At 48.2% G+C, this 14529-nt stretch overlaps 2 protein-coding genes across 14 annotated transcripts in view; one reads left to right on the top strand and one right to left on the bottom strand.

Annotated features, from left to right (window-relative positions):
* Positions 1–3295, top strand: LOC130513089 (insulinoma-associated protein 2). Its single transcript, XM_057011666.1, has one exon. The coding sequence runs from the start codon at positions 86–88 to the stop codon at positions 2018–2020; it is 1935 nt and encodes a 644-aa protein (XP_056867646.1). The 5' UTR covers positions 1–85; the 3' UTR covers positions 2021–3295.
* The window catches only part of ralgapa1 (Ral GTPase activating protein catalytic subunit alpha 1), a 45567-nt gene continuing 32247 nt past the window's right edge, over positions 1210–14529 (bottom strand). For 6 of the 13 annotated variants that reach the window (XM_057011638.1, XM_057011639.1, XM_057011644.1 and 3 more), the window contains 3 exons: positions 7885–8009; positions 5522–5633; positions 2951–4827 (listed from right to left, as the gene is read on the bottom strand). In XM_057011638.1, coding sequence (XP_056867618.1) covers positions 4740–4827; positions 5522–5633; positions 7885–8009 — 325 coding nt within the window. In that variant the 3' untranslated portion in view covers positions 2951–4739. Of the gene's footprint in view, positions 1222–2950; positions 4828–5521; positions 5634–6467; positions 6643–7884; positions 8010–14529 lie in introns of those variants that run through there. The other 7 variants (XM_057011642.1, XM_057011646.1, XM_057011649.1 and 4 more) reach the window with 5 other exon arrangements.

The raw sequence follows: 14529 nt of genomic DNA, 5'->3' as shown, positions 1-14529 counted from the left end.
TTCAAAGCTCTATTTGAAAGTGTGCTCGAGACAAGAGTAGTTTTTTCTTCCTGCCCGGTGGTGCCACGCGCCGAGCGACACCAGCATGCCTCGAGGATTCCTGGTGAAAAGGACCCGGCGTTGTTCGGCGACTTATCGGTCGCGAGGTCACATCAGCAACAAACCTGCGACATGTGACGGCGACACACCTGGTGTATCAGGTCCGCCGTCGGTGAACGAGACCGACCTTCTAAACCAACCCCCGCCGGAACATCCCGGCCAGCATCTCCTGGTGCTCCACGAGGACCCCGCGTGTGTCAGAGAGACGTGGAACCCGCACGTGGAGTCCGCGCTGGAAGCGGAGGCGGACCGGCGCGCGCAGCTGCCCGAGACCGAAGAACAGGTGAGCGAGGTGGACGTTTTAACCCCGGACGGCCACTTCCCTTACTTGTTCCTCACCCCGCGCCCGCCCTCTAAAGACCTGCCACTAGCAGAGTCTTGCAGCCCCGTTAAACCGGTTGGCACGAGACTTTTGGACGGACACGAGGACGGGCAGAATCAGTCGTTGTTTCCCGGCAGGTGTCTGACATCGTCCCCCGTGGGGGAGCTGCCTTTCCTTCTGAGCTCCGCTCCAAATCCGGTCTCTCCTTCCTTCGAGAGATTCTTCGCGAACGGCGGCCACCACGCGCCGCCCTACAGGCACGAGGACCAGAAGTACCAGCCGGGCCACGCGCACCTGTTTCCCCCGCTGACGGTGTTGAACCAGGAGAAGCATCACGCCGCGAGGAAGCGCTCGTTTCTCGAGCAGGGGCAGCGGCTCAACGGCGGAAGTCACGGCAAACCGGCCGCGAGCACCACGACAAAGAAACCTAAAGGGCACCGGAAACTCAACTTCGAAGACGAAGTCACGACCTCGCCGGTTTTGGGTCTGCGAATTAAGAAGGAGAGCCCCGAGCTGAGGAGGCAGCGGGAGAAGTCGTGCGTTGCCACGGGTAACCACCCTCTGAGGGAGTTCATCTGTCAGCTTTGCAAGGAAGAGTACTCTGATCCGTTTTCCCTCGCGCAGCACAAGTGTTCCCGCATCGTGCGCGTGGAGTACCGGTGCCCCGAGTGCGACAAGGTCTTCAGCTGTCCCGCCAACCTGGCGTCCCACCGCCGGTGGCACAAGCCCCGTCCGGCGAACCCCCAGGGGGGCCAGACGCTGGCAGACACGAGCCGACCCTTCAAAGACGCGCGGCGGATGAGCGAGCACGAGAGGCAGCTGGTGGACGTGGAGGGCAAAGAGAACGAGCTGCTGGGAGGCAACGCCAACCAGCACCACGCGGCGGTGGACAGCGCGCGCATGAGGCGCGACTCGGCCCCGCTGCTGCTCCACGGTCGGTCCCGGGACAGCCCGCACAGCGACGGCCTGGCCGCGCCGCACTACGACCCCGCGCGTCACTACAGAGCCCCCGGGGAAAGTTGCCTGGACTTACAGAAGCAGGTAAGGGCGGCGGACAGTCCACCGTCGAGTCTCGTGATGCTGACCGGAAACCCGGAGCAGCGCGCCGAGCTGCCCCCGCAGCCGCTGCCGCTCGTGCCGTTTGTCCAGTCGTTGGCGGAGGAAGACGTTTACGAGTGCCGCTACTGCGGGAAGAAGTTCCGCCGACAGGCTTACCTGAAGAAACACCTCGCGGCGCACGAGCTCTCGGCGCAGGCGTCTCCCTCCTCCGCATACAGCCAGGGGCACGAGGCCGGCGGCGACCACGGCCAGGTGTTCCTGTGTCACCTCTGCGGCGCGCGCTTCCCGTCGGCGGAAATCAGGGACAAGCACCGCCTGTGGCACGCGATGAGGGAAGAACTGCTGGCGGGGGCGCTGGGAGGAGGCCGCCGCGCGGACGTGTTCCACGCGCCTGGGGAGCAGAGCGAGCAGCAGATCTTCACGTGCAAGCACTGCCCGTCCACGTTCTTCAGCTCCCCGGGGCTCGAGAGACACGTGAACAAGTCTCACCCCACGGAGAGCCGCCAGGTGATGCTGCTGCAGATGGGCGTGAGGCCGTGAGAACCACAGACACCTCCGGAGGATCAGTCAGTTGTTAATGTTTGTCTTCAATCACAAATATCCAGTAATTAACATATTCAAATTTAAAAAATAAATGCGGTTTAATCAGGTCGAGGTGTTACGGAACTCTCCGTGGTGCTGAACCCTGTGTATCCATCCGCCTGTAGGAGCGGGACACGTCTGCTGAAACACTTAAAAATTATCACATTTCTTACAAAATAACTTAAGAATTAAGTTGAATTCGACGTTTTGCGTTTAACATTATATGATGTGACACAACGGGAAAATCAAAACACCGTTTGTGTTCTCTACAGATGAACCTTTCTTAGATTTACCATTAAAATATAGTCCCACCGTTGGTTTTTAAGCACCCCGGAACTAAGAATAATTCCACCAGGTTGCTTGTCGAGGCGGTGAACTCTTTTTCCATACACGAGGTCTGTCTGAAGTTACGGTTTTCAAAAATATGGCAAAATAATCTTGTGACATGCAAGCATGTTCCATTACATGTATGTACTGAGCTGTAATCATATTTTTAAAAGTCACCTTTCTTTTGCTAATAACTGCAAACAGAATTGATGTTGTAAGTCTATTTCAAAACATATTTCATGTACAGTGAGTATAAAAATGACAAATTAGAAAATAACCATTATAGGCCTTTTATAGTGAATTATTGCCGTAAACTTCTATTACAACATATTTTCATACTTAATCGGAACACTTGATGTTAACGGATAGTAATATAAAGGGGTTTTTCCTTAATCAATTCACCGAAATGTTTGTTATCATGACGCTAACATCATACGTTACTATTTTGATATGTTGAAAGTTGTGAGATTTATTCCAAATTGTCAATAAATGTTGATGACAAAGGGAGTAATCCAAGCCCCGTCGACTCATTAAAACCCACAGAAACACACGAACCCGCGCCGGAGTCAATGGTAACGTTTATTGTTAAATTCCCTCTTAATCGCCCGTCAACGGAATAAAAAGACACGGACAGTATAGTTGGAGGAGTGTGTGTTGCGATACAGCTGTTACATAATCAACACATGCGGTTAAGTACTGGTCTCATGCAGTATTGTTTACATATGTCACACTTCTCCCTAATTCGCTCCCCGTGCACGTGTCGTGCGTCCGCTCGAACCATCTCTGCTCCACGTTTTACTACCACACACACACAGATGTGACCCTTCCGCGTTAGCATTGTGAAACATTCGGCTTTTTAAACTAAACCCAAAGTATTTAAAAATGTTTTTAAAAAAAAAAAAATAACAGTAATATTCCACATCTTTTCACCGACCACGAGAGGAGCGTCCTGACTTTACGTTCATCTCCGCCTTCATAAAGTCATAAAACAGACCGATGACGCCGGGAGGATGCAGTGAGGGCTACAGGTAGTGTCGGATTACGCATTCCTGAACTCAAACAGGCGGCGAGTGTGAAGATAAAAGCACGGCGTAAAGAAACATCAAAGCAAAACCCACCCGTGTTTAAGTATAATTCATCTTTCACTCTTTGGCCTTTAGCTCTCCCCGTCTACCTTTCTTCCGTCCTCGTCCCGTTCACAACTCACCTGGAGACGGTACAGACCATATTTACAGTAGAGTAGCGTTTGAGCGGCGGTGAACTTTGACCTAATACGTAAGCAGAATGTCTTGCTAGTGTCAAACCTTTTGATGTGGACACGTGGACCGAGGGCCGACCACGGTTTTGGCTTTGGCAGCTATCCTCACTGTATATACACAAGCCTCGTCACACTGTACATATTCATTTAACTGCTATATATTTATAGTCATACACGTAGAGATATGCGGAAAATAAAGTAACAGGGCAAAAACTGGGACGGGGCGGCTACAGTAACAGTCTGGATCGGGTCAAAAATAATAAAACTGAATAAAACAGGATAAAACGCCATTTGTCATCAGTGCAAAAGGAGAAAAGGAGGACTCGTTCAGAACTTAGCTTTCAGTAACAAGTGAATCCATCAGGGTCGCTTTTGGTCTGGAACGCCTCCCTGGTTATTAATACTGGATCAGCACCGAGGCGTCCCTCAAAGCTCAGTGTTCGGTGAGGGGGGGTTTTTGGCTTTTTTTGGACTTGTACGAGCGGAAGATTTTTGGCTAAGGAGTGTTGCGATGGCGATGTTTTTCCCCCCCCCGAAATACTGTTAGCAACAGTCAGGGACTGCATATAAAGTTCATTTAATGTTAAAAAAAAAAATACTCGACACAGCTCACGTTCTTCGGACAGACACGAAAATCGAATCTTTGAATATAAAACAGGTTTCTGTCTGTACACACGGAGACTAAACTATAGTACAAATATACAGACTGCCTAGTAGTGTCCTCCAGAGGCTGCAGCTTTTATATAATAAAGCACGATTAGCATGCTTTCTTTTGTGTGTTTGTTTGTTTGTTTTTTTAAACGCGGTCCTCGTCAAACTGGAGATTGTGCAATTTCTCACATGGCACAAATGATCGGGTGCTAATACTGCACTGCTAAGGCTGCACGTCTGTGGCGCACATCGACATGCGGCAGCACCGGATCAAAAAGGTTTCAGACAGCAAAGCTTACAGGTGAATTCAACCCCCCACCCCACCCCCCCCCGCCCCCCGCGCCCGCGGCGGCTCGGACGCCAAGTGCTCGGACCGGGCTGCGTTAAGTTTTGTTGGCCGATCCAGAGGAGCGTCGCAGCTTCATGGACATGCGGCTCTTGCTAGTCCGAGGAGACATGGGGGACGCAGAGTCGCTCCCGGCCTCCCCAAGTGCCGGACTTTCTCCCCGAAGAATCTCGAGGCAGGAGCCTGAAGCGGAGGGAGAAAGGTAATGTGTGTGGGGAAGAGGGTGGAAGGGAGGGGGGGGGGTTGGCGTGGATACAGGGGATGATGTGTGCGGGGGTGGGGGTGGGGGTGGGGGTGAAGGGACAAGTAAATTACACCAAATTCCATAATGTCCGACTGAGACAGACTGGACACACTTCAAACAAATGACAGACAAACAGACTGATGACAGATGCTCTATTTTTCTGATTTTAGACAGGGGGGAAAAAAAAAAGAGTTTGTAAAAGGTTCCTGCAACCACTAGATGAGCACCTGATGGGCCAGACAGAGAATTTGCCACATTCTATTTTCCTCTCCGCTGTTCACCCCTGCGAGAACAGCGGGGTGAAAATTAAGCTAACGTCTGAGGTCTGACACCTTGTTTTTGCCACGAGGGCGACGCTTACGTGATGCATATGGCCTCAACCTTCTCATCTCTCCACTCACACACAGGAAACGAATCACTACTAAATCCTACATCTGTAGAAAAATCACCTCCAGGGTGCTTAAAACCGCACGTCTGGCTTTTACCCCTCAATATTCCATCAGGCCAGGATGCATCGTACTTTAAAAGGTGAGAAGCCAAGACCTACAAGGGCTCGTTCCAGGTCCAGGATGATGTTTATATTAAATATAAGTGATCCGGCCTCACTCTGATACGTCTGTCTATAATACATACCATTCACAGCTAGCATGTAGGACCTTCTGCTTCAGAACCTTCCCCTTCACCTTCAGCAGGTTAAAACTGTCTAGTGGTTTAGGAACCATGAGATACAAAACACTGTTCTCCTCTACACAGGAGGAGGAGGAGGAGGAGAAGGAGGAGGAGGAGGAGGAGGAGGAGGAGGAGAAAGGAAAGGGCGGAACACCAGAGAGCAGGAAAGGGAAGGAAAGAAGAAAGGAAAAGAACAACAAAAAGGGTTTATTAAGACAACAAAGGACAAGATGAGCAGGAGAGAAAAGAAGAGACAAAAATGGATAAAAACAGAGATTTTTTTTACATTGAACGGGATGGAACAAATGAACGGAACCAACCGACAACACACAGAACACTGTTTTAGACGCTGTTCATCAGAGCGCATCACTGTTAATATGAGAGCTATTATTAATGTGCTTAATGTGACATTTCTACTAAGCTGCTTTTTAAAATTCTGCCATGGAGAAGAAAGTAATTTTGTTAGTTTCAGACATGTGTACCTACAGTACACACACTTACCCACTTAAAGTGTGTGTGTGTGCGTGTGTGTGTGTGTGTGTGTGTGTGTGTGTGTGTGTGTGTGTGTGTGTGTGTGCAGCTGTGCATCATAGAACCGGGACGAGAGGAGCAAACAGGAAGTGAGACGTCAGGTTTGAGTGTGACGGCGTGGGAACAAACAGGAGCGAGTGGAACCCGAACGAGTTCTGATGCCACTATTCAAATGAGGGTTCAGCTTCACCCCACCACAGTGCCGTTCGGTATGAGACGATCACGGGAGGATTTACAGCGGTTTTAACTTAAACGCAGGTTTAAGCGAAGAATAAAGAATGTGTATATGTGAGCCAGGTGTTTCAGGCCGAACTGCACACACAGGTGAGCTGAAAATGACACCTCCTTTATACCAAGACGGTTAGAGACGCATGCAGACCTGCTGGGAATGTGGAACCACCACAGGAGAGAAAAGACCAAGGAGAAAAACGGAGAACACCAAGACGGCGTTGAGGTTAAGCTGACGGGTCAGCAGGAGGAGCCAATCAGAACAGGGTGTGTCAGTCACATGACCAGGCTTACCTTTTAGCTATAGGCAAGTGAGACATTACGATCTAAAGGAAGGGAGGGAACAAAAAGTAGAGGAAAGGAGCAAAAAAATAATAAAATGAAAAGGAAATCAGAGGCAAGTAAAATAATTCAAAAAAGAAAATAATTTAGAGAACGAAATAAAAAAAATGAAACAGAAATCCATTTTTTGTAAAAAAAATAAAATAAAATAAATAATGAAAAAAACACAGAAAAGAGACAAGAATGTCTGATCATTGTGCTGTTAAGGGAGGGGAACCTATAAGTTAATATGATAGAGAGAGAAGAAGAGAGAGGGAGGGAGAGAAGAAAGAGGGAGGGAGAGAGAGAGGAGAGAGAGGAGAGAAAGAAGAGGAGAGGGGGAGGGAGAGAGCTGGAACGAAAGAAAGAAAAGAGGGAGAGAAATAAAGATGGACAGGAAGAGAGAAAAAGACAGAAAGAGAGAGAGATAAAGAGAAAAAGAAAGGGAGAGAGAGATGGGGAGGAGGAGAGAGAGCGAGAGAGGTGGGGGAGGAGAGAGAGAGGAGAGAGAGAGGTGGGGGAGGAGGAGAGAGAGAGAGGAGAGAGAGAGGTGGGGGAGGAGAGAGAGAGGAGAGAGAGAGAGAGAGGTGGGGGAGGAGGAGAGAGAGGAGAGAGGAGAGAGAGAGAGAGAGAGAGAGAGGTGGGGGAGGAGAGAGAGAGAGAGAGAGAGAGGTGGGGGAGGAGAGAGAGAGAGAGAGAGAGAGGTGGGGGTTTGCAGTATTATGAGCAGTTCTGTTTCAGAGCACAGGATTATCCAGATCGTTTTGGCCGAGCGCGACGCGTCTGTGGCGTCAGCGCGAGCACTCGGTCTCCGGCGCCGCCGCGCACGTTTATCGTGCTGATCCTGTGCTTTGAAACCACATTTGGGGCTGAAGAACACGCCACAATAAAGAGCGACACACTGTTGCAGCCTCTTATTGTGCATGAAGTCATTCAGCATCAAATATTATTATTTCTGTGTGCGTTACTTTAAAGCCGTTAGGAACCAAGTGCAACACAAAAGTGATCGAATACACACTCATTCACACTCGCAGGTCCGCTCGGCTGCTACTGAACCCCTGATTAATTTAGGGGTTCAAATAAGAAGCCCTACGAGAGTGCACGTTTCCCCCGTGCACGCACACGGCTGATCGGCTGTCCGTTAAAATCCCAGAGACGATAACAAACAGATTAATTTGGCAGCTCATACGGCTGATTGGGCTTCTGTTTGGATCCCCTCCACCTGGATGGTGGACGCTGGTTCCTACCTGTGTCAGACGACAGGTGCGAGCAGGGGGCGGGGCTGTAGACCCGCGCTGCGTAATCCTCAAACGTGGTCAGCTCCTGGTGGTGCTGCACGATGGTCTCCAGGTATCGCGCTCGCTCCTCGTAGCTGAAGCTAACGGTCAAGGTCAACCAGACTGGAGGTGTAAAACCAAAAACTATTAAAGGTACGGCGTAACTTCAACCACCAAGTGAAGACAATATTCCTACAAAATAAATGTCTTTTTGAATCCTCCCTTTAGTTTTACAATGCAGGAGGGAACCAAAGCGTGAGCTTTTCTCCTGCCGGGTCGAGGGCGATTTAGGGTATCGGCGGAGCGGAGTAAATGGAAACCTTGAACTGTCCATTATTAGAGATAACCTCATTGATGGAGTGACATTCAGCTCCCCGCTCATACATCCCATCCTAATGGCGTGCGCTGACGGTATAGTCTCGCACACAAACGGTACCATCATCTCCCAATAGTGTTATCATTTGCTCGGTGAGCTCCAATCACTCAAGGTTTTCAATGCAAGCTGTGTGTGTGTGTGTGTGTGTGTGTGTGTGATTGACATGATTGCTTATGTAGAGGTGCAATTGTATGTTGTGCCTGTAAGTGCTCGTGTCCTTGTTTGAATGTGTGATGGGATTAGGACGATGAATCTTCAGAATGAAATCTGCGTCTGCTGTTTGCAGTCCGCGAGCGTGTGTGTGTGTGTGTGTGTGTGTGTGTGTGTGTGTGTACATTGTGAATGGGTCAACCGCCTGTAATTGCGCCCATGGGTTTGCTATTGGGTTAGAGAGCTGGAGTATGGGCCTCAGAAGGAGAGAGATTCAGGTCTAATGGCAGCTGATCCGGTTAGAGACAATGATAATAACAACAATATGGCTCCTTTAAAGTGGAAGGACAGACTACGACTGGCAGAATTACAAGGGGGGAGGGTAACAGGGGCAGGAGGAGGGGGCAGATTGAGTTTTGAAGTGGCTAAAAGGAAGAAAACAGATGAGGCAGGATGACCTTTAACTGAAAGTATCCAGAGATATCACCAGCTTTTAAGAAACAAAACCGTTTGAGAGGAATCGCGCCTGTGATTACACACACTCTGTGTGCGTGTTTGTGTTTTTGTACCGGCTACATAGTTAGAACCAAAAGCTGTGATCTACAAGCAAAGTGAGGACATTTTGGCTGGTCGTCTGTTTGAGGGCGAAGACTCGCTTTCAAGGTTGAGGTTAGAAATGGGCTTAGGTCAGGATTGGGGGGGTTAGAAGGGATGGCGAGGGTTAAAAAGTCCTCGCAATGACAGAAGTACAAGGGTGTGTGTGTGTGGTGAGGAGGAGCACACACACAAGGGAGAAGGAGGGGCTCCAGTCAGATATGAGGGGGTGAGAACAGTAGAGGAAGTGAGAGGGGAGGATAGCGGGTGAGACAGAAGGGAGAAGATTCCAGCCGCAGCACCATGCAGCGTGTGAGAGAACTGACAGGAGAGCAGCATAAACACTCGCGTGTCCCAGCGTCTCCTTCACACCTCTGCGAAGATCTCACTCTTCATCGTCTCACTCCCTTTTCTCTGCTTCCCACACCCCCTACTCTCCCTTTACCTGGGGAGGGCTGGAGGGGAGGGTGTTGAGATGTAATGCAATTAGGGGAAGCAAACTATTACCCACATGTCAGATTTGTATAGTTTCTTGTACAAAGCCGCACCTTCACAAACACACACACACACACACATACAGAACCTGAAGACACAGACCAGTCTCATCTCTTGAGGAGGAAAAAGGCTTAAAGGACTCCCAAAGAATAGAAAAGAGAAAGAACAAAAGGAAACATACCCCGAGGAAGCTCCACCGCTGGGATAAATAGCAAGAACATCCATTTACTTTACGCCCTCTCCCCTCTTCCTGGGGCTCAGCGTGAAGCTGCGTCCCGTGGCCTCATGTCAATATGTCAAAAACACCAGTTTTCTGCTACAAAGAAGCAGCAGATGCGGACGCCCTGCGAATGCACCACGGTTGCACCAGCGCAGGTGTGAACCTGGACCAGGATCGCCGTTGTCAGGCCGCATCCTGGATCCGCAACCCTGACCGGCACAATTTAAACAGCTCAAACTAATCAATCGGCAGTAATAACGAGCCATTAGAACCCCGGGGAAAAAAAAAAAAAAAAGTTCTCACCATTAATCAAATATCATATTTAACGGCCTCACTTCCTCCTATCATTATTATATTAGTGCAGTAAATTGGTCAACGCCGCATCACTGGATACAAATCCCAAACGGCAGGACTGAAATTAGCGAAACGATGCTCTCGTTGAGGAGAAACGGACGGCGGCCCTCAGCCCAAATCTACTCTAATGAAAATTTCAGATGACACCCCCCCCCCCCACACACACACACACTTATTAAGTTATTAGTGGGAAGATGTCTCTGTCGGACAGAAAGGAAAGGGGAAAATTATGAAGGAAGAAAGCTGGAAAAAGGGGATGGAAGGGAGGAGAAAGGGACACGGGAGAAAGAGGAGAAAGGAGGCAGACATAAAGGCTCTTTTGTGTCGCGTCAGAAACTCATTTTCCTGCACGTTGCTAAGGAGAGGAGAGAGTAAAGTGTTCGCAGGTTCTTCGGCTCCTTCGCTCCATCTCCATTTCAGGCCTTTTCTATCCCCCTCTCTCCTGCTGCGCAGTTCATTGTGGTGGTGTTCGCCTCCCGCGATCACTTGAGACCGATGGGGGCTGGAGGAGGAGAGGAGGCCAAGAGAGGAGAATGAGAGCTTGTTAGCACATCAGGAGCTGAACCCACCGCTGGGAGCCCCATGTGTCCCCGTAAGATTGCGCGTCTGTATGTATGCGATGAGCGAATGTAGCTTCTGGGAGACAAAATGTGAAGATGCAGTTAATACAAATAATAGATGTTAAGATCTGTGAAAGGAGGAAAGAATAGTTATCCTAAACGACATGATTCAAGACATGATTCTATGTCGTGAGTCAGGCGTCCACATTGTGCACCTAATCATATCTGGCATATGGGACCAGTCCAGCCTCGACGCTGGATTTTAAAGGCTTTGAGAGGGGGAGAAAAAGGCTGATTTACAAACTACAACAGAGTCGCAGAGAACTACAAAAGGGCTAGCTTTAGCCTAGCTGGGGAGCGACAATAGACGCAACGCACCAGACGAGTCAAAGATAACAATGGGTCTGTCTTTTATTCTTTTGCAGAATTGTTTCCTTTAGTGGAACAAATGAATGAATCAGCTCCAGAAACATCGGCCGGAGGGACGCAAATAACGACAAACTGTCATAGCAACAGCTTCCACTGGTGAATACTGTAAAAGGGGAAGATATAAAACGTCAAGTAATGTTACGATTTAAAGCTCCAACAAAGATTTTCTGTCGTAAAGTGCTAAAATGTTTTGGAAAGCAGGATTTATTTTATATATAAGATAGATGGGTCCATAGCAGAACCTCAGCAAATCACACCCAAACTATGCAGACATGTAAAAAGGCACAAAAGGCAAATATATGCTTTCAGTGCTAAAATACACACACTTCTAACCTCAACCTATTTCTCTCTAAAACACACACACACACTCTCCCTCTCACACACACACACATCCTATCTGTCCTCTCCACCCCAGGCATTGGAACAGACAACAGAGAAGAGAACATCAGAGGGATAATACAATTGGAAAAGCTTTACAGCGTGTAATGATAAACCTGTGCGTGTCTGCGTGTGTGTCCGCGCCCAAAGGAAAACGCTAATGGGTTTATATCTTTGTGTGATAGCAATGATATGAAGGCTGTGTGATTTCATTAAGAGTGTGTGTGTGTCCACGTACGCCAAAAGATGAGGACAGAGATAGGTCACTCTAATGCATGACTTATTGTTTAGAGGCCGATATGTGGACGTGCACACAATTTCACACACACACACACACACACACACACACACACACACACACACGATCAGTGTTTACAAGTACTCATCTGCTCTTTAACTTAATGCAAAAACAAGGACAGAATGAGATAAAAAATATCGTACATTAATTGAACCCGTCACCCTAATGGCAAACACACACACACACACACACACACACCTTAAACCTTGAAACCAAGTCTAAACCTTAAAACACCCTTTGAAGTTGAGTGACAGCCAAAATGTCCTCACTTCACACATGTAACACACATTATGATCCTCACTACCTCATATGTACAAAAACATGCACGCACACACACACACACACACACACAACACACACACACACACACACACAAACACACACACGCACAAAACCTCCCAACCTCCTCCTCTTTCACTGCCAGGGAAGCTGCCAGCACAATTACAAGCTTTATTCAATGTACACACACATTTAAGAGGACCATGTGTGCACACACAAGTGCGCGCGCGCATGCACACACACACACACTGCAGGGGTTTGGCAGGCATTATTGGGGCCATAGCAATAATTCTCTGATTAAGGAGATGGATCATGTTCTTATCTGCAGGCTCTGCCTGCCAACAATGGTACAATATTCAAGATACACACACGCAAATCTGTAAAATAGATACAAAATAAAACACCTAAAATCTATTTGCTGGTGTCAAGAACATTCTATATTTCTGTGCCAACTAAGCTTTAAACCCCCAAAACAATCTGCTTTAGGACAGCTGCAGAAAACACAATAGAGCCAACTTGACGCATACATGTAAATATAAAAGTCACTCCCTGCATCTGCTTTCTGGGATCTTTAACAGCAGTTAGTTATTCACCGTCCTGGACCTGTGAACCTCAGCCCACTCTGTCTTTTTAAGGCCAATCCAGAACATGTCTGCCGAGTTCATGAGCCTGTGGCGTTCTCTGCTGTGGTCATCTGTGACATTCTATCCTGAATTTTAAACACCTTATCACACGTACGCGCAAAAAACAACTTGTGCCGACATTCACGCACACTGCCACAAGCTGCGTCGATGCATTTACACACGCAGACACACACCCACGAGATTAGCTTGTTTACCAGTCCGAGGGGGGTCTGCTCCGACAAGATGTGATCAAGCCACTGATGGCTACAACTCATGTGTCTGCACAGTTCCCCTGTGACAAGATGTGGACGTGCACACACAAACACACGTGGAAAAAAACCACAATCACTCGTTACGTGGTTCATAAATTTTGAAAAAGAAAAAAAAATCCCAGGAAGATTGGGAGTATCTATTAAAATGAACGACGCAGTAACTTTTTACATGATGACAATTTAGTTTTTAGCCTGTGTGGGAAAAGGATGTGATTGACTTGACGCGTTAGCACATCTTCATTATGTCATTTTTTTCCCCCCAGCATGAATATTTATTCTATAAATTTTCATTTCTGTTGAAAAAAAAAAAAAATTCAAAACACAGCAACATTTAACTCTCAAATTGCTGCTACACCAATGACAAAAATCTATTTAAAATCCACCAAATATGCTAACGGCCCGAACAAAGTGAGAGCTGTAAATGATTACAGCCAGAAATCCGTATGACTTATTTATACACCGACGTGTAAAAAGATCACAGGGTGAAATGATGTTTGTGAAGCTGTTTGATACCGTTAAGGGGTCTCTCTCCCTCTCAAACACCCTTCTCCCGGGGGAGAAACGAAAGAGAATAGCCGTGACCCCTCCTTCTCACCCTATTCTTTCCATTTCCTCCGTCTACCCAAAGGGAAATAATTAACAACAATCACCTCCTCCTCCTCTGCATGCATTCACACACTTGTATTAATTTCCCCAACATTAACCCCAGATACACAGACTCCAATAGTAGCGTATTAAATAACACCCCCCTCCCCCCACTGTGAGGTACACTTTACCAGTATTGCTGCTCATTTAACACTTAAACAAAACTTTACCAATTCTTTCGTACACTTTGTCTAATTTATTAAATATTATTAGTTGGAATTCTTTTTGACAATCAGCTAATTGCACCATAAACGCGGCGGGGGTGGAGCAGGACGAGCAGGCGGTGGCGGGGGGGGGAAATTTATGAACGACGGTACAGTTGAGCTCAGGGGAGGTTAAGGATAACATGACCCCATTTCAACAGCCGCAATGAGAAAATGTCTTCAATTTGTAAGGTTTCGCCCTCACCTTTCTACTGTGGCGAGGGAACATGCGCTCTTTGCCATGCACAGCAGATTGTAGCCTCGCCGGGACAATAAGCCCTATTGTAGAAGCTGGCAGAAAGAAAGGCAGGCAGGCTGCAAGGCGTTTGGCTGCTGTCATTGAGAGAAGCGACAGAGAGAGTGAAAGAGGCAGAGAGGGACGGTGCTGGTGCACGTGTGTGTGTGCGTGCGTGCGTGTGTGTGCAAGTGGATATGGTGGATAATAGCGCTACATGCCCGGAGCTGCCATCATTTCACAGAGAACACAGTGTGAAAGCGAGGGAAAGGCGGTGACACACGCGCGCGCGCGCACGGAAAACACAATCACAAACACAGCATCGCTATCATGCCGAGCCATATGCTGACCCCAGCCTCGGCGTGGCTATCTCTGCCAATCGACCACGAGAGGGGATGTCCCACACGCACTAATCCTGAGAGTTTATACACACGCAACGCAAACACCCGCAAACACCAGCAAAGATCCAGCTGTAAATTGAGCAATTATACAGCTGTTTAAAAA

This window comes from Takifugu flavidus, chromosome 16, assembly GCF_003711565.1.
Source record: "Takifugu flavidus isolate HTHZ2018 chromosome 16, ASM371156v2, whole genome shotgun sequence".
Taxonomy (NCBI): Eukaryota; Metazoa; Chordata; class Actinopteri; order Tetraodontiformes; family Tetraodontidae; genus Takifugu; species Takifugu flavidus.
This window is presented reverse-complemented; position numbering and strand designations above follow the sequence as displayed.